At 34.7% G+C, this 20,474-nt stretch overlaps 1 protein-coding gene across 7 annotated transcripts in view; it reads right to left on the reverse strand.

The window, feature by feature from the left end:
- Positions 1–242: 242 nt before the first annotated feature.
- LOC134678787 (TOX high mobility group box family member 4-like) overlaps positions 243–20,474 on the reverse strand; it is a 60,214-nt gene continuing 39,982 nt past the window's right edge. For 3 of the 7 annotated variants that reach the window (XM_063537509.1, XM_063537500.1, XM_063537525.1), the window contains exons 2-3: positions 2,378–2,503; positions 243–1,732 (exon numbers count right to left, since the gene is read on the reverse strand). In XM_063537509.1, coding sequence (XP_063393579.1) covers positions 1,527–1,732; positions 2,378–2,503 — 332 coding nt within the window. In that variant the 3' untranslated portion in view covers positions 243–1,526. Of the gene's footprint in view, positions 1,733–2,377; positions 2,504–3,119; positions 3,289–3,706; positions 3,942–8,287; positions 8,388–15,881; positions 16,022–20,474 lie in introns of those variants that run through there. The other 4 variants (XM_063537517.1, XM_063537531.1, XM_063537484.1 and 1 more) reach the window with 4 other exon arrangements.

A 20,474-nucleotide genomic window follows, 5' to 3' on the forward strand; every position in this document is an offset into this window, starting at 1 on the left:
GTTGATTTGCCTAAATAACTATGATTGATCGGTATAGAAACAAGATATTTTATATTTTTTTAACTTTTAAAAGCTTTGAAAGCTGTCGCTGATTTATTTTATCATTATGAGTATTATGTCTTCCTTGAAAGTATTTGTATCAAGACCTATATATTCATTATATGATATTTATATGTAGCTACACTACAATAGTTACATAAACTTATGAACTTAATACAATCAAATAAAAACACGTCATATAGTAACAATATTTTTATTAAAGTTTATAAATATGGTCTTTTTGTCAAGTTTCACCCACAGTCTATGTATGTACATAAAAATCTTAACCTAAACAATTATATCTCTACTTATACATAATAATTTGTACACAAATGTACTAATTTTATATGAAATAATATTTACAAATTGCATTTTTGGCAGAGAACAGAGACAGCTAACAAAATGTTTTTTAGATGAGAACAAAATCTCATGTTAAAAACATTTTATTAAACAATAAAGTCACTGTTACCGCTATTTGCAATGAAAATAGTTACCGTACTTCTTTAACAACATAGGTAACACATAGGTGACCTTCATTTTCCAGCAAACCCCGCTTTAATAGGACTGACTTAACGCCACTTACACAATTCCACTAACCCGGGGACACCCGTTAAACCGTTAACCCAGTGTCAAATTATACTGGTAACCATGTTAACTCCAGGTTTAACCGTTCAACCCCAAGGTTAGTGGGATGATGCAAGTGGCGCTTAACTGACTAAGCATTTAGCTGGATTTGCTGTGTGTCCTCTTGTCAAATAATAATGGCAAAAAATATATTTAAGATCAAATCTTCGCTTAATTCAAGCGACAAAGACGACCACGCAATATCAAGTGTTGGTACTGTCACTTGTAAAAGTTTACTGTAAACACAGTTTAATGTAGTTGCATGGATTTGTTTGAAAGTATTCTATCGCGTTGGTTCGTTTTCGGTGTTCAGCTAGGACAACATCCATTTAAATATTTTGAATATGGTTGAATATCTATTTTGATTTAGCATTACTTTAACTTTGGTACACTAGTATCACAATGTATCGACTATGATCGAAAATCTCATGCTATTATGCGCATTTACTTTACTGTCCAGCAGTAAATAGGTGGTATTTATTGGTGGTAAAAATATAACATAATACTGCAAGATGCTCAAGGAATGTTACTGTAGTGAAAGCGCGTAAATGTCAAATCATCAAAAAAAAATACAGTTTAAATTTAATTTTCTACGATAAGTTAAATATACTGATTTTGTTCCAGAACGGATTAAAATTTTTACTCAAATACATAAATATTAAATTAATAATAATTACTCATTGAGATTTGGATAGTTCATAGAATTAATACTAATATTGCACTTTTTATTTGTCGACCAAAGTATTCCAAACACAACGCTAGAAGAATGAAAACAACGTTAACTCTTTTATACCATCAGCAACGCGATTTCTAAAATCGTTATTGGCAAATAACGTTATTACTAAAATAACGGGTTAACCAAATCACGACGACGACGCGGCGACTTGCACTGACGTCCGCTCTGACGTAACGGTGATGACCGTCGGCGCGGGCGGCGCGTCTGTGACGTTCTGCGACGGTTGGGTGTTTTGCGCCATGGCTACAGTTATGGGCTGGGTGATGGGCTGGTTCTGGTACTGAGGGTAATGGATACCCACTACTTCCTCGTAGCTGGGTGGCGCAAGGCATTCTGGAATTGAGAAAGTTAAGATGAAGTTAGGTTACGTCCTCAAAACAAGTAAAGGGTTACTAAAGTAAGAGAAGGAGAGTAAGAGAGTAGAGGAGAGAGGTTTATTAGAATATCATATTTAAAGCTGCTTAAAATTGACTTTACAGTCGGCAAAACTATTAATAGTGTCTCTGTGAGCTGTAGGCGTCGCGAACATAACTTAAAACAGAATAAATGTATGGCACCGTAATTTTTTTAAATTTCCATATATTGAATATTACACGACATATAAATTATATTCCATCATCAAACCTGCTCACAAAATTTCACAAGAATCGGTTGAGAATCGCGACCTGTTGAGGAGATCAACCGGATGTACGAAAGCATTTTGGCCCAAGTCAAACTGAAACTGGGACCTTCGCTAATGCTCGGTCGGTAACCGGTTTACTTAATGTACAATGTCAGCTACAAATGAAGTTAAATATTAAGGGTCGGTTGCACCAAACTGTTCGTATCGTTAAAGAGTTCGCTAAATTGTTATCTATGGAAAGTTTGATAGTAAAGCGCCGGGGCGCGCCGGCTGACGTTGATCAGTCTGTCAAATGTGGTTGGTGCAACTGGCCCTAAGTGTGTTAAAACGAGGAAACTATCAATGTAAGCGCTTACCATATTTGGGTGGGGGCGGCAAATTGTTGGGGCTGACGTAGATAGTGGGCTCGGCTTGAGACAATGACTGTCGGACTCGGGAGCCCACGTACATCCTCCTCTGTGGTGGCGTGCGCGTTTTCTGCCCTGGAAACAAAGAAACAAAATATATACCACCAATCAAAACGATTTTTTTTAACAAACAATTTCTTTGGTTGAACATTCGTTTATACGTGAGCCATACTGAATGATTCTGGATTCCGATATATGAGACGACTTATTTTTTTCTAAGTAGCCAGTCCAGGAATTTTCAGCATGACCTAAGTACATAAGTAGCAAAGTCTTGATATAAATTGTGGTTATTCTTTTCCTGTCTATTTCGTTACCGATACGTTTTATGACAGGGTATATAATATGTTGCCTAGTATATGGCCCTATGGTAGGTATATGTTTTTGAATTATATGGCCCGTAAATTCAGAGGATAGGTAAATTCGTTAATAGGGACATAAAAGTAGCAATACAATGTCAATTATATTAAGATGGAAAAGAATAATATAAATATTATACTCGTATCTACTGTCATCCTTTTACTTCATACTGTTTAAATTAAGTGATCAGTGGATGTCAGTGGCTCGTTATAAAATACATATTACTATTCTTATTTTGAAATATTCTTTTTACAAGTTTTTTTTTTCAAGAGACAAAAGATTATTTTTACAAGTTAAATCATATTACGAAATTTTTATATAATACCTTTATTACCTATTTGGAATAGACGAGTTATAATAGCCAGTAATACAACGAGCAAAATCGTTAACACTGATAAAATTAAATAAATCGTAAAGTCGTGCAGAGTACTAGTTTCATTTCCATAATTATTAAATCTAGAGTTTTCCGTTGCTTCTTCCGAATTCATTATATAAATGAAAAATAACCGTTATTAACAAAATAACGAAAAATAGCACTTTAAATAATTAACACACACATTTTAACGGTATTGCAATTTTAATGAAGTTAATATAACAATAAACACGCTTGCTCAAACAAACATCTTAAAAGAGAATAATCTAATAAAGATTATTGATTGCTTCAAGTAGGGGGTAACTTATCGTAAGTTGTAGACATATAATAAATTAAGAACCATATTGAACAAAAGGTTCACAGCCAAACAAATTTGTTTTTGGATACAAATACATTGTTACAGATCAGAAAAATAAACCTAATATTGCTCTGATTCGACTTAAATCTGTCCAAGAAATCTAAACAAGAAACACAAACTTTCATTGTTAAATGCCATGAAGGTGCAAAAAATGGTAATAAACGAAATATAATTAATAAAATAACATTACTTAACGAAATCAGCCTCATACAGAAGTACACGATCAGCCACAAGATCAGCATCCCCACCAGTATTATCATATACCCGAATGCCATGTCTTGAAACCCTGCACTATCTGCTGCGTGCTCAGCGTCAATCAACTCCTCAGAATTTTCTCTCAAATTCTCTTCCGACCAGATGTAGTTCGGCTGACCGAACATGGGCGCCATTTTGGATTAATGTTTAACCAGTTTGGACTTAAAAACTCGGACCGTTTCTTCAAAAACGGGTGAGTTGTCCAAAGAGTAATCACTCTCAATCATTTGAATTAACAAATTATTGGAGTGTTCAAACAAACTTTCGTTTTCTTTGACGCAGTTTTTAGAAGTTGGAATTATTTTATTTTTCACATTTTTACTTAAAACACTGGAACATGTCACTTTTACAGTAAACTTTGAGATAATGAGATATCTACGGAAGATTTAGGTTGATATCATATCTGATCAGTTTGACGAATTGACATCTTGCTACTCTTCAATGTCTGCGACAAATTTTGAAATACCTTTGCTGTTTGTCTTTTATCAGGCAACAGCGTAATTTTTATCACGATTCTAGTTTAATTCTTTTTTAGTTTAGTATTATTTTATACTAAAAAATACTCTACTAAGTATTATTGGGTAGCTGACGATATTCTCTAACTTTTGATACACAAACAACCAATAAAATATCGGATTTCTGCATAATAATATCTAACTAGGTATATAAATTATGAGATTATATAATCATTGTTTTCGATGCCGAAGTACACATGCAAGATAGAATAATGAAAAACAACTAATTAAATATTACCTTTGATACGGATGATCAGGATTCCTACAATAACCATTGCCATTAACATGAAAGTCAATGACCAAAATATGATCGCATGAAGAGTAAAATTTGATGAATCACCTAGATCTGGAAATTCATCAGTATCTATTCGCGGAGCCATTTTACTGAATATTTTCCTATCTTGCTTAAATTATTCACTGTTACTACAAAATACTAGCGTTACTTTTAACTGTTGTTTTTGTTTATTTTATTAAACAATACAAAGTTAACTATCGACCAGCGTACACCATTTTTTTCTTTATGTAATCATTGACTACATTAAACCCATTTTATTTCGCAACTTTTTGTTGCCACTTATACATATACCTCACGTTTAGTTTTAATGGTTTTACGTGTAACTTTGACACATACCGAGGAATGTATAATGATAGTGAATATTATTTTAAATATTGATATGATACCAATATCGTTTTCGCCAACTACGTGACAGAACATTGATCACTCTTGGTATATACATTCTATAGATTTAAATTTATTTTCCCCTGCACATTATTTTCTTAAATTATCATGTTACAAAATTATCTTTGACAGGACGAGATTAAAGATATGAAGGGCGAATTGTTTCTCATGTTAGTGTAAAATAAGATATCAGTTATCTAATATTTCGTTTAATCTAGCATCTTTCCTAAAAACTCCTTTTGTTCTACTAATATTATTCAATGTATGTTTAAATCTATTCCGGGCATTTTGGATATATGTTTTGATAACTACTGAAAATGTAATGACATGTAACCTGCAGTCATGTATAGGATAGCTCGGTGCTTTAATACCAGAAGGCACGTCCAAATAAAATGAAATATGTGACCAAACGTAATAAATATGTACCATTCAATTCTGACCTGATGAAGCCGTGAACAGAGGTTTGTAAAAATGTCAATAAAAATAAACTAGGGTAGCTTTCCATGGAATATACATATATATATAGTTATTGCGTTTAGATACGATTAAGAGTCGTATTGATATCTAGATTCTAGATACGAATAAAAACGCTCTATCATAGCGCTAAAATAGTTAAGTAAGTACATGCTGACATATATAAGTCAACTTAGTTTAAAAACTACAAAACTAAACTACTTGGAAGTAGATAAGTCCATAACATTAATGCAATATAGGTACTATTTACTAAAATAAAACAAAAAATACTTTACCAAGGGATGATATCTTCAAACACAACATCACGAATTACCAGTAAAGTAAAAAACACTGACAAGTATATGACAGCTGCTGAAGATAGAAATTGCTCTGGTACAATGACATCTTGTCCAGGTACTTGGTCTACAATTGTAACCATATCAGAGTAATTTATTTCGAAATCAGAAAGAGGAGCCATTTTAAATATAAAATTAATTCTTTCGATATGTTTTCACTCTATTTGCAAATACACGACAGTTTCAATGATTGAAACTGTGATATTTTATTGTTAATTAAACTTTCGTCATTGTCTTCTTTTAAAACAATTATCGAGTTTCTAATAGTTGTTCACTTTTGTTCACTGTTTTAATCGTAGTATTTTATTCTTCTCATTTTTGACACTGAAACCCGTCAGTATTTTAAGCAAGTACTTTAGTCACTGTTGTAGCTTTATATTTTCATTCGAATGTATTCAAAATAAACGCTTATGCAAAATTCACCTTTATTGTATTCATCTTTAGGTTACATTAAATATTGTATTGTTGCGTTGATTTCCCGTGCACAAATTCCTTGCGTTATCTTCAAACAGATTTATCATTGACATATTGACATTTCGAAGAATGATCATAGGATTATTCGGATCAGTAGGTATTATATATTATTATATATTATAAATATAATTGAAAAGGTCAAAGATTCTGAGAATTAAGAACCTAGCATGAATGCTTGTGCCGCTAAGGCTAGAAGGTCCGAAAAGATCCTTAGTTATGAATCCGTAGTTGAAATCGTAAAATACAGTCGCCAACCTACATTTCTTCATTTTCGTTTGATTATGTAAAAAAATATATCTGACGATTTGAGTGATTACGTGGCCATAATATAAAAAAATGCAATTGCGAACCTCATTTTTTAGGGTTCCGTACCCAAAGAGTAAAACGGGACCCTATTACTAAGACTTCGCTGTCCGAACCGTGATAGCTAGGGTTCGTGAGATACAGCCTGGTGACAGACGGACGGACGGACGGACAGACGGACGGACGGACAGACGGACGGACGGACGGACAGCGAAGTCTTAGTAATAGGGTCCCGTTGTTGTAATAGGGTACCATTGAAATTTTCACAGATGATGTATTTCTGTTGCCGCTATAACAACAAATACTAAAAACAGAATAAAATAAATATTTTAAGTGGGGCTCCCATATAACAAACGTGATTTTTGACCAAAGTTAAGCAACGTCGGGTGTGGTCAGTACTTGGATGGGTGACCGTTTCTTTTTGCATTTTTTTTCAGTTTTTTTTTGCATTATGGTACGGAACCCTTCGTGCGCGAGCCCGACTCGCACTTGCCCGGTTTTTTCTTTCGTGGGTTAAAAGGGCCTCACTTCATAGTTGCATTGCACAGCTAAGTAGCAGGTAGATAGGTATAACAATAAGTATCAATTGAATCTCTATCGGTCACTGGGGTCAATGATCTAATTTATTCATTGATAATATACCTACTCGTACATTAAGATTACAGGATACATAGGCATGTGCACATTTTGACATCGTCCCTAGCAAGCGAAAGATTTTACACGACTTTCATTTCAGCAACGCAAACGTACACAGTCAATTTTTTTCCGAGACTTTCGGCAAGAGGCTCACGACAAGTGTGTACAGCCGGAAAGTGTTTAAAGTTCCTTATACTTCGCCTTCACTGTGGCCCCGAAACTCGGCCCCTTTCAAATGGTATCACCACAAAATTAACTTACGCATGCTCGCCAGTGCTATTGCCAAACAGATGAGTATGAAGATTATAATCCAAAAATATACACTCGGTGACATAAAATAATACCACATATTTATGCACAGTCGCGTTTAACGCTGGCGTTTCCATAATAAACTAAAGTCGATAATTCCCTCTTTTAGGTGTTTATCATCGAATTAATTTAAGGTTTTGTCGATAAGACAAATAACAACTAAGATAACGATAGAGCTTTAAAGCCTAGTTTTCACTTAGTGTTCTGAGCAAACAGTTTGTTTTGAGCAAATGTTTGGTGTTCCCGTTTACTAATTGGAGTAGGTAATTGTTACCATTCAGGTACCTAATGAACGAACGATTGAACTCAGTACCCGTAGTGTAAATTTCATTCGATAGCGTGACGTGACGTTCGCGTTTTCGTTGTCATTATGTATGGGATTTTGAGTTTCCAAAACATCCCGCTTGGCGCGCTGTTCAAAATCCCATACAATAATAGACAACGCAAACGCTCGTCACGCTATCGAATGAAATTTACACTATGGGTACTGAGTTCAATCGTTCGTTCATTAGGTACATGAATGGTAACAATTACCTACTCCAATTAGTAAAAGGGAAGACCAAACATTTGCTCAAAACAAAGTGTTTGCTCAGAACACTAAGTGAAAACTAGGCTTTAAATGCTATACTTTTGTTGTGAACCTCCGAATAGCTTATAAATTGATTAAGCTTAGAACACAATAAGCTTAAGAACGCTTGTGTTGTGGGTACCTACTCAGACAATGGTATATACAATAAATTATATACAAATACATAATGCAATGATGACACAGCCACAGAAAATGAACTTACTGATCCTGGCCAGTGATATAGCCATCATGAGTAGTATGAAGAATATAATCCAAAAATATACAGTTGGGGACATAACGTAGTACGACATGATGCACGGTCACATAACACTGTTGTTTTTAACGACCACTCTTCGATAATAAACTAGAAGCCGATAAATCTCTATTTTAGGCGGTTATCATCGATTTAATTTACGTATCAGGGTTTTGGTGATAACTTGATAAGACAAATAATTAACGATAACGATAATATTAACGATAGAGCTACAATGGAAAATGTTGGGAATTGTTTTAAAATTAAAGGGGTTTTGATGTTATGCTACGATCATTAATGATAAGTATATTATCAATGTCAATAAATGAAAACACGAATAAAATGTGATATTGCAAATTTTACGCAATGAAATTAACTAAAATTTACTTACAGATTCTGGATAACGTTATTGCCAGCATGATGAGTATAATAAATAATATCAAAAAAAATAAACGCAGCACCTGATTATAATACGACATTGCACACGTTCACACAATACGTTTGTGTTTAATAATCAATATCATTAATTTACTATCGGGGTTTTGACGATAAGGCTGGATACTAAATTAGGTAGGTATCTGATAAATTGTATCCTCCTGAGGAGTGGTTATCATTATCTGCTAGTTATTCATTTAACCCTTTAATAAAGTTTAGAGTTTTTGTCAAATTGACAAAAACTCTAAACTTTATCGTATGGCGGGATTGGGGCCTACGTACCTACTACGTGTAGGACACCGGTCATCAGGGGGTCGTCAGGACGAATTCGTTGAAAACAGTTTTACATAGAGTGTGTTACCTTAGCGATCTTCACGTTAGCTAAAACAGTCTGAGATTCCTGGGAACCATTCAGCCAATTAATCCCAGGAATTAATGTACTCGTAGAGCCAATTTAACAACAAAAATATGAAGAAGATGGTAAGAAAAACTCAAATTGTCTATGTCTTACCTAAATGTCGCAACATGCATGCATAAATGCACAAGATAACCACAATATTCACTCCTATAAGCATTACTATTGCCATTAAATAGTTCATATTTAGGGTTACTAACTTTTAGACCGAAGTTAAAGATCAAAGTCAAAATATTATCAGCAAATAAGTATTGTAGGTATATAATGAAAATGTACGCTGAACTTATTAAGAACATATGCTAGCCAATGGACGTTCTAGTAATGCATTTAGTATAACACTGATATCAGGAAATGAAACGTCTGTTAAAACTTAAACATAATATAACGATTGCTTATCTGTTTTAAGTACCACTCTAAACAAATCAAAAGAGATATCTATCTTTAAAAGGGCAAGTTTTAAATCTCTTCAAAATCTACGTAAGGTATTAGAATAATTTATATAGGTAAACTTGAAATGCAATATGCGACTCAGCACTTCCTGGGATTGCGCGAAATTGGATTACACGCATTTAGGATCAAAGGGGCTACCGCGAAAACAGAAATTCGCAAATTACGGGGATTTTTCTCTGTCACTCTAATTACGCCGTTATTGGAGTAAAAGAGAAAGATTCCCGCAATTTGCGAACTTCGATTTTCGCGGTTGTAGCCCAGTGGCATAGCGAGGCGTGGGCGAAGTGGGCCCTCGCCCACGCCTCGCACTTTAAAGATGCCTCGCGGAAACCAACCCTTTTTATTATCTTGGGAATACACATTAAAGGAAAAAGGCCTCGCAGATGTGACTTCGCCCACGGCTAGACTAGTTCAAGTTACGCCACTGCAAATTAAGGTATCAAAACGATTCCAGCTTGCTGGGAATTAATTTTCATAACGCTTGTTATGAATCTAATTTGATTGGCCTAGGTATACACCTTTTGCCGGATTACGTACAATGCAATGTATGAGGTGTAATTTCATTTAAGGCCTGTGCACACTGGATGTGCGTAGATGTGCAATTGTGCACGTGCTCGTTGTTTTATACAGATCCTTAAGGGGCTCCCCCACGCCGATGACCTTCGATCTGAATCCCTTAGTTTTCTAATGTTTTTGTAGCTTATCATATTAACAGCAACGGCTTTAAGCAATATAGTATCCCATATTTACTTTAAACTTCATTGTCTTCGAGATGTTTGGCATCAAAGTTGAACAATTTTAGGCTAAAAAACTGGTTTTCTGGCCATAACTTATGTATTAATTAGTTTAAAATTAAAACCTTGGACACGATTTTCGAGACTTCAAAGACGAACCCAAATATGTAGATTTCGTACATGTAAGATCCTTTACTGCAAACTAGATACGAAAAAATTGCTTTTTTAGACAATGTTTGAAAAATTCATAAAAAAATAAATATTCATTTTTTTTCAAAATCCGGTGGACAAAACCGGAGATAAAAGATTGAAGAACCGATAACCGTTTGTTTTATAATTCTATCTGTAGTGCAAAAAAAGGAGATACGATTCAAAACTTGTCAAAAATCGATGAAAACCTCGGGTAGCCCCTTAAGAGAGACGGCACACCGCTTGCGTGACGTGTGCGTAGCTTATATACACCGGAGCGACGTGCGAATTAGCATCAGTGTGATAACCGCGATATCGTTCCCTATATATTAACATATTCCTTTGTTTCAGCCATGTTTCAGCCATGTCGTTGCTGGTTTGATAAGATATTTAGATAGTTGTTTTATCCACACTTTGTATACAAACAGATTGTAAATAAAGAACAACTTTTAATATAATTATTTCGTACAGTTTCGTACCTCTAAAGCTTCCTCATACTATTACAAAAAGTTAGGTACTTAACCTCCTCTTTTGAAGTTAAAACTCTTGACAGCGTGTCTGTCCCAAAAATTAAGCGAAGAACATTTTTACACCGATATATAAACATATAAAATGTGTATTTAATTAGGATTGAAGGAAGGAAATTATGAATATCTGATAGTAAATCTGAGTTTGGTTGGTATTGCCAATGAAAAATATGTTAGATACCACCTCATGAAAGCACAAAGCAAACAATTTTATAGTGTATGTTTGATGTTATCATTGTCTATAATACGCAAACAAAAACACTCACCAATATATTTCACGAATATTCCATAAAGGCAGAAGAACAATATTATATTTATTGCCATAAAAATTAAAGCTGCTGTCAATTCGTCCATTATAACTTGTATCACTATTAATTTAAAAATAATTTGAATAATAATTCTTCACGTACTATTCTTCTTATATTTATTAATAAACTAGTAACTTAATCGCAAATTATTGGCAACATTAATCAGATTAGCATTTATCTATCTTTCAAAACATGAAAACATTATCTTCAAGACAATGAACCTTATTCGTGCTACATAAAGTTTGCATTTTATTAAAGCAAGCAAATTTTATACGAGATTGCGGCAGATAGTTTAAAACCCATTCGATTTTGGAATCTATCCTTTCAAACATAGAATTTAATTTAGAATTAGTCGGCATTGATAAAGCGTTGATTAAAATGTTCTATTTTATATTATTTACGACTAGGTACCTTAAGTACTTATATGCTATATTCAAGCAGTAGGTAGTATTTCTCTTAGTTGATTAAAATTATCTCCGATCGAAACCATTGAATTACAAGGGTTTTTATTAATTATCGCCTCATAAGGAAGTATATTAGTACCTACTTCCTTTAACTTGTTATTCTGGGTTGTGTAAATATAGTAATTACTAATAGGCATCTACCTGTCACCAGTAGCCGTCATAAAATTACCACTGGAAACTAGTGCATTCATCATCAAAAGTAGGGTGCTCCCGGTACTGAGTTTGTATGGCGAGAACCGGGAATTCCCGGTTCTGGTACTGTATTTGTATATAAAACCAGTACCAGAAGCACTCCATAATCAAAAATAACAGATCAGGCTACACATCCAATGTGTCTATCATTGATCAGGCTACACATCCAAAGGGGCTCACAGATTACCAGTTCGCCGGATGATATACACGGGGCCTATACTGACAGATACCTACTTAAGACCGCCAACTGTGGAGATATATCTCTAGGTATTAGGAAAAGGATTCCAGGGTGGCAACCTTTAATAATACTTTTCTTTATACTTTTGGTGCGTAGTTTCATCTGCTGTTAATGGTTACTGTATTTACCTACTTCCACAGTTGGCTGAAGTTATTATCATGGTTTGACATGACACATATAAAAGTCATTATACCTAGTCATTCAAAATACATAATGCATAATGAATTGATGCAGGTAAGTCCCGCGTTAGATCATTACTAAGTACATGCGATCATGACTGTTATAAAACTACGGTTTCGATTAAAATAAGACAATATTAATGGATCAAATTATATAAAAGCCATAATTAACAACCTAGTTGGCATAAGGTAAAATGTGGCTTTCCTATAGAGAAGGGCTCTTATGCTTCATGTGCAATAAGAAAAAAGGATCAGATTTTTTGTTGGAATTTCAGAAGGAAAGGACCTTATTGTATTTGAAGCATAAGGCCCCTTCTGTAATGGAAAGCCACAAATAAAAATCAACGACTCACTTTTTGAACGTTGTTTTTAACGCCTTATACAAATTAATAGCACAATGTGCAAACTAAATAATATTGCCACTGGTACCGAAAAAATGTGGGTACTTAATAAAAAATTGTGTTTAAATTCTTTGTCAAAAATGCTATTTTTTAGTGGTAGAAGCGCTGGTGGCCTAGCGGTGAGAGCGTGCGACTTGCAATCTGGAGGTCGCGGGTTCAAACCCCAGCTCGTACCAATGAGTTTTTCGGAACTTATGTACGAAATATCATTTAATATTTACCAGTCGCTTTTCGTTGAAGGAAAACATCGTGAGGAAACCGGACTAATCCCAATAAGGCCTAGTTTACCCTCTGGGTTGGAAGGTCAGATGGCAGTCGCTTTCGTAAAAACTAGTGCCTACGTCAAATCATGGGATTAGTTGTCAAGCGGACCCCAGGCTCTCATGAGCCGTGGCGAAATGCCGGGATAACGCGAGGAAGAAAAAAAACCTTTAAAATGCGCACCGGTAGCTTATACCATCTTTAAATTTTGAACTAAGTTTCACTTTTTGCCGAAAAAAGAAGCTTCCTTCAAAAGCATATAATTATTCGCTAACCGTTTCACTTTAAAACAGTAGGTACCTAAAAAATATTCGAGGTCACCGGGGACCGTAGGGCTGGCTCGTTCCTCGCCCAACGGATCGGCATAGCCATCCAAAGGGGGAACGCAGCCAGCCTTATGGGAACCCTTCTACAGGGTTCGGACCTGGGTGATCTAGCCTAATATACATATACATATTCGGCTAGATCACCCACATCATATTATATATATGTATTTTTTTTTAGGTATTAGTTTTAGTTTTGTAGGTAGTTTTAATTTTAGGTTACTTTTTATGACTTTTTTGTACCATATATATGAATAAATTGAAAAGAGATTTGTATGACTAATGATAAATTCAATTTCGTAAAAAGATAAGTACCTAAGAAATCAAGTTGTCTCATTTGATACCAGTAGGTAAGTAATAAGTACCTAAGCTAATCGGTTTTAGGTCTCTCAATTCCATAACACTGCGGTCACTCACCAAGACTGTTCTAATGATATACAGTGGCGTTCAAAAGTGCATGGATAGATGTCGACGGTAATGCCTTAATATTACGGTTGAAACATCTCCATGCACTTTTGAACGCCAGTGTATATATTTTAAAACAATCTTAGCCTATTAGATAATTAATATTATAATTATTACAAAACGGTCCTTTTACCACATCGTTAAAAGTATTATATTACATAAAGTCGATAGTAAACATCAATTTCATATTTATAGTCACAAGTGTTTTAAATTTTGCTTAGCACATGTATTTTTCCGAGGCCTATTAGGTATGTAAGCCTTGAAAACGACTTTTTAAACATTTTAAAAATAAGTTACGGCAAATATGTAACAATTATGAATCTAATACGATCATTTATATAATCTGCTTTCATAAGTAATAGTTACTGATTTTTAATAATCGTTTTTCAATTAAAGACATGTCAAGATCGCTTACCTTCTTTCAAGGTCTTTCTAATGCTATAAAAACGAACTATAAGTTCTATCCAAAACAGAAATGACACTGTCCGGGAGAAGAACCAATGCTGTGCCTTGGCACTAACCTAACATAACAAAACTTGTAACATAACATAATAAAACTCGTAATATAGTTGAGCAGCGTGAGTTAATATGGATAGGTACAAGTTTTGTTAGGTATAATACTAGTAAGTATTATAAAACATACCGAACTGAGTCCGTTTTTATCAGAAAAATGGAGACAGGCGAGATAATTTTTTTTACCTGTTCCTTAAATTCAAATATTGGAATTTGGGCACCTAAACACAACAAAAGTAAACATTTTTTTAGTAATCCACCAAAGAATCAGACTAATTTAAGTTTAGTTATAATATAAACTTACTTCTCTTTATACAGCACCCGAGACAGAACCAGAACCAAAACAAATACAAACACATAAATATAAACACGCCTATCATTAAAGACGCCACTATGTCCATCATTGCTACCGACTCAAACTTGACTACAACTAAAATAAATAACACTTTAATCTTGCCTTATCTGTCGCTATCAACGTCTGTGGCATTTTAGAATCGATTCGAAATTTAAAATTCATATGACGCTATGAGAGCGCGGGTGGAGAGTGAACGACAAACTACAATGAATGAATGAGTGGTTAGAATGTGTGTGGTTGTCCATTGTGATTCAGTGTCGGAAATTTTATTAAAAGTGTATGTAATAGGGATGAGCTGCGACTTAATATAGCTAGCATAGCAATGGTAGCAACCATAATTAAAAAAAATTAAATGATGCATTTACTTAAAGTTAATATACTTATGTGATTTTAGCAGGAAAATTTATAGGATAACATTATTGCTGTTCAGATGCGCCACGGTTCATTTTTTTTTCAAACTGTGTAACCTACCTACCTACTAAACGCAATAATTAAAAAAACCTATTAATTTAATTTTAGAATTTGAACATAGGTGTACTCTTGGATTTGCGATTTTACCTGACAAATTTTTTTTTTCTTGATTATTTTTTTGGGTTCCGTACCCAAAGGGTAAAACGGGACCATATTACTAAGACTTCGCTGTCCGTCCGTCTGTCCGTCTGTCTGTCACCAGGCTGTATCTCACGAACCGTGATAGCTAGACAGTTGAAATTTTCACATAATTATGATGTATTTCTGTTGCCGCTATAACAACAAATACTAAAAACAGAATAAAATAAAGATTTAAGTGGGGCTCCCATACAGCAAACGTTATTTTTGACCAAAGTTAAGCAACGTCGGGCGTGGTCAGTACTTGGATGGGTGACCGTTTTCTTTTTGCATTTTTTTCCGTTTTTTTTTGCTTTATGGTACGGAACCCTTCGTGCGCGAGTCCGACTCGCATTTGCCCGGTTTTTAAATTGAAATGAGATGATTATCATCATATGCTAATAAAGATGACATAGATTTTGCTTAATTGGTTTTTCTGTGCCTATATGTAGGTATAAATGTCTAGGGTGTAGAGTGTTAGACCCTAGTAGAGGCACGTATAAATGATTTACGATTTATTTACTTACTTCTGCGGTATACAACGCAAATACACAATACTCCCATGAAAACTGTCATACACGCCGCCGTGGTGGCAGTAGCTATGGTCATTATGGTCAAAGACTCTTTAGTGTGCCAACCCATTGTCAAATATCTTCCTTCACTGAATGTATAACACTACTCTACGTTTATATCATAAAAAACTTTAAAAACCAAAGGTACTTAGAATTTTTTTTGTATAACTAAGAGTATAAATCAAAGAAAAGGTAAAATTAAAAAAAAAACGTTAAAAATGAAATGACGAGGATAGCTAGAAAACGATGTCCTTGTGTGTGAGAAAAGTTCTATTTTTTGTTTTTAAATAATCGTCAAAAAAGTCGCAAATTCAAAGATATTTTTCGTACTTATACATTTAGTTATATATACACACTTTTACTGAACACTAATTATTGTTATAAGTTTGTGTTGAAACTCTTTCCCTCCCACAGGTGAGTGGAGGACTGATAACCTATATGCAATACGCATTACGCAGTACCGCGATAACGGATGATAATCATTGGTCACTAAGCTACGAGTGGTTTTCGCAAAATACTAGGTTCTATGATTTTCTAGCTGAAAGAGCGAATATACGCCACAGCAGCGCCACCCCATACACTCTATTTTGTGAAATTAGAGCAAAATTGCATTTTATCCTCTAGATTGCAAAGTTAGTTTGAGTTTGTCTGCACGTTAGCTGGTGGGATGGACTTTTAAGTGATTATTTTTAATGATAAATGTTAATTTGGATTAATTTGTTTAGTTATAATGTTTTACAACTGGTAGATATTTTCGTCATGGTGTTGAGCTTAAAATGTTGTTTTGGCAACTCCGTTCTATCACCTCTCCTATCTTGAAAGTTTGAAACCCTCGCAATGCTCAAAATTGAATTGCATCTGCATCAATAGGTAGGTACTAAAATAATTATGAAATCACTTTGACAGGATCATTAGTAAATTTATATCCTATACCTAGTAGCAGACTTCCACTTTAGATAAAGTAATTTGAGTACCTATTACTCAAACTCTTCGATGCGCCTAGACTTTAGTTTGGGTATTTGATTTATATTAGTTCTGATCGTTATTTAATAGGAATAATAATTTAATAACTAATAATATAGGTACTTATAGCAAGTTTACTTTCTGACCTGTTTTGGATGTTTTACATTAGGTAGTTTTGAATTAGGTAAGTACTTAGTTCTTACTTTATTTTGATTTCAATAAGTACCTTATAAACCAATTTTTTTCTACGTAACCTCCTCTCTTTCTTAAAATCGATATTTTGAGAATTGTAATTAGCTATTTCTTCTCCGTCGAATTACTCTTGGCAGAGCAGTCGTGGTCACGTTGAACGACGAACGATTCTACGCCAGTTCTCCCTGGCAGATGCTTCTCTGGCACATGTGTTAAGTGGGGTGTTGGTAAGGGCTTTTATCTGATCCGTCCAACGCATTGGGGAACGTCCTCTTGACCTACAGCCATTGACCCGCCCCTGGACAACAAGTCTCTCCATGGCCTGCTCTCCACGTCGCGTCACATGTCCGAAGTATCTGTGGATACGCGCTCTGACCGTAGCTGAAAGCCTCTCTTTCATCTTAATAATTAGCCTTGGTAATTAGCTATTACCAGCTCTATTAATTTATTAACATTTAAACGAGGAAGACTGACTAGACAAGCAATTTTACTTTAACTTCCTGCCTTCTTTTAGTTACACTATAAAGTCTATAAATAATTACAATCATCAGATTACAGATACTATAATCATTCAGACTGTCGTGGCTTCCAACCTCCGTGGCGACCTAACGTAGACCGACTGACTGACATACATATTTGGAACTACGGACATTTAAATTCAAATTAGACATGGCAACCACAGGACATAATCACATTAGTTCACGACAACAGACAACCAACCAAGGCAGACGACACATATTATAAATTATAACCTAATACCATATTTGAATCGTGAGATATATAATATTTAACTTACGGATATAGAAATAAAAAGATACCGCCATCATCACAAGTGCGAAAAGCAAAAATATCATCACAGCGGGCACAGTGGTAACTAATATTAAAATCAACACTTCACTCATTCCTTTTGTTGTATCATTAAATGCCGTTTTGATAATAAACAACAAGTCTTAATAGTTGTTATCAATCGCGAACTAGATTATTAATTATCAGCGTGTAATCTTTGTTTTCCGAATTAGGTATTTTATGATAAGACTCTAAGGATTTGGTAATATAAAAATAAATATTCGTTCGTCTGTTTGCCTCTCTAGCACTCTTCTGTATACGAACCATAAGAGGGGTAACGAAATTTTTAATTTCTAACTTCGTGCTTTTTCGAATTCGAGTTTTAGACGATCTGTTTCCGATATGATACAGGGCTACCGCAAAAATAGAAGTTCGCAAATTGCGGGAATTTTTCTGTCACTCTAATTACGACTTCGTTGGAGTAAAAGAGAAAGATCCCCGCAATTTGCGAATTTCGGTTTTCGCGGTAGCCGCTCTGTGATGTTTTTGGTTGAAGAAATGTCACTTTTGAGACTGACAGTGCAGTATAATATTGGAAACAGATCGAATAACTAAAACTAGAATTAGCCTTTAATATCGGACACATTGGCCAAAAACTAATCGCGAACTGTTTGAATAGCTATCTCTCAATTCGGCACATACCTACCGGTTTAAAACGACATTTCCGATCAAATCTTTCCATTCCCATATGTAATTGTTGGAAATATGAAAATATAAATAAGTAATTTGTGTTTGACATGTACGATTCGAGTAGCGTGGCTGAATATGCCAGCAGTTCAGTGTGGCTACCACCAGTATGGCACTGACATTTATAAACGCTATCGAGAACGTAACTTGCTTTCCATGCATCTCGCTAGTACTCGCATATTAGTGTGAACGAGATGTAGTTAGTGTATAATTATGTCAGTTTTGACACTGTCCGTGACTCATGGTACGGGTAAAGGATTACATTTTATACTCAAGGTTCTAAAGCCGATAGAGCGGAAAACAAATTAAAGGATATTACATGTTACCTATTTATGCACAATATGCACATCCTTTAACGTGTTAACATGTTGCCCACATATTTTCAAGATGTCCCGAGAGTAAATATAGTTACGGCAGGAAACATTATCCAATTGACTTTTGAACTGCGTGGGTGCATCACAGATTTGAAGACACAGGCAGGCCAATTCAAACGTACACGTACGTAAACATACACGTTCCACTTGTTGCCTCTCTGTCGCACTTGTAAATTCGTACGTAAGTGTGACAGGGAGGCAACACGTCGAACGTGGTTCGCGGTAGGCCCTCTGACATCAGAATTACATGCAAATGATGTTTTTTAAATATCAATATCAAATATCAACATTTATTCAGCAAATAGGCCACAAGGGCACTTTTACACGTCAACATTGAATTTACATAAAAGCAAAAATAATAACATCAACAATTTTATAAAATAAAACTAACAATTCAATCTAACGTATTACAATTACTAAGAGATGTATATGGTCTCTTAATGTCGAATTACATACAAAATACAGATAAAAAAACACACAAAAAAATCTATAATATTTAGAGGTGTAAATGTCTCTAGGTGTCAGAACTATAAGATTATATAGTTTATCAAGTTATCCTTAGAGATGTATAGGGTCTCCAAGAGTCAATATCCTGTATAGGTAATTAATACATTCATTAAGAGAAAAGAAACATACGAGAACAGAATGAGGCGTCTCACTGTAATTAATTAATAAAAATTAAGTTACTAAGTATAATAGCTCGTGTTAGCACAAAACAGATAGGTGCAGAAATCAACCTACATACAAAGCGCGCTCGAGCAACGCACACACAGACACTGCTCACGGACACGATATCTCGGACCAGTTGGGACCAGTGCGAGCGCGAGTGCCATCCGCTTGAGACACGCGTCTGTGAACTTTTTTGTGCAATAATGGAGAAACAAAACAAAACGTTATTATAACTGTACAGTGGACGGTTGTTTAAATTCAACATTAAACGGTGAATTGTCGTTTTTTAAGCTACCAGTGGTTTCAGAGAGAATGCGTATGCGAATTTATTACTTTGTACATGAGAATGCGAATTTATTACACTTAAAAATATAATAATCGTGTATTTCGCCAATCTCGGAATCATCGCAAGATATTTTCTGTGGCAAATTTGTAATATAAAAATGACATTAAAATTAAAATACCTATTTGAGTTATTAATGTTATTATTAATTTATATTTCCATTCTTCCCGTTTCATCCTCAACAATAAATCAAACAACTAAATACGAGATACGATACGATAGATACGAGTGCCACTACCACGATAGTTTTTTGTGCATAAGTCATAGTTCGCAACAATCGCAACCCTAGAGCGACCGCCGAGCGTAGGTATGAAAAGTAAAGTACATACATGTGATTGACTTCTGTACTTATCTATTTTGTGGTGTTAGCTTAAACAGACCAGTCTCCACAAAAAGCACCCGTTCACGAGTATGACGCGTATCTCAGAAGTCATTTAGATATCGATCTGATGACAGTGTGCGTTCGAATTGACC

Source organism: Cydia fagiglandana, chromosome 2 (genome assembly GCF_963556715.1).
Source record: "Cydia fagiglandana chromosome 2, ilCydFagi1.1, whole genome shotgun sequence".
NCBI classification, from domain to species: Eukaryota; Metazoa; Arthropoda; class Insecta; order Lepidoptera; family Tortricidae; genus Cydia; species Cydia fagiglandana.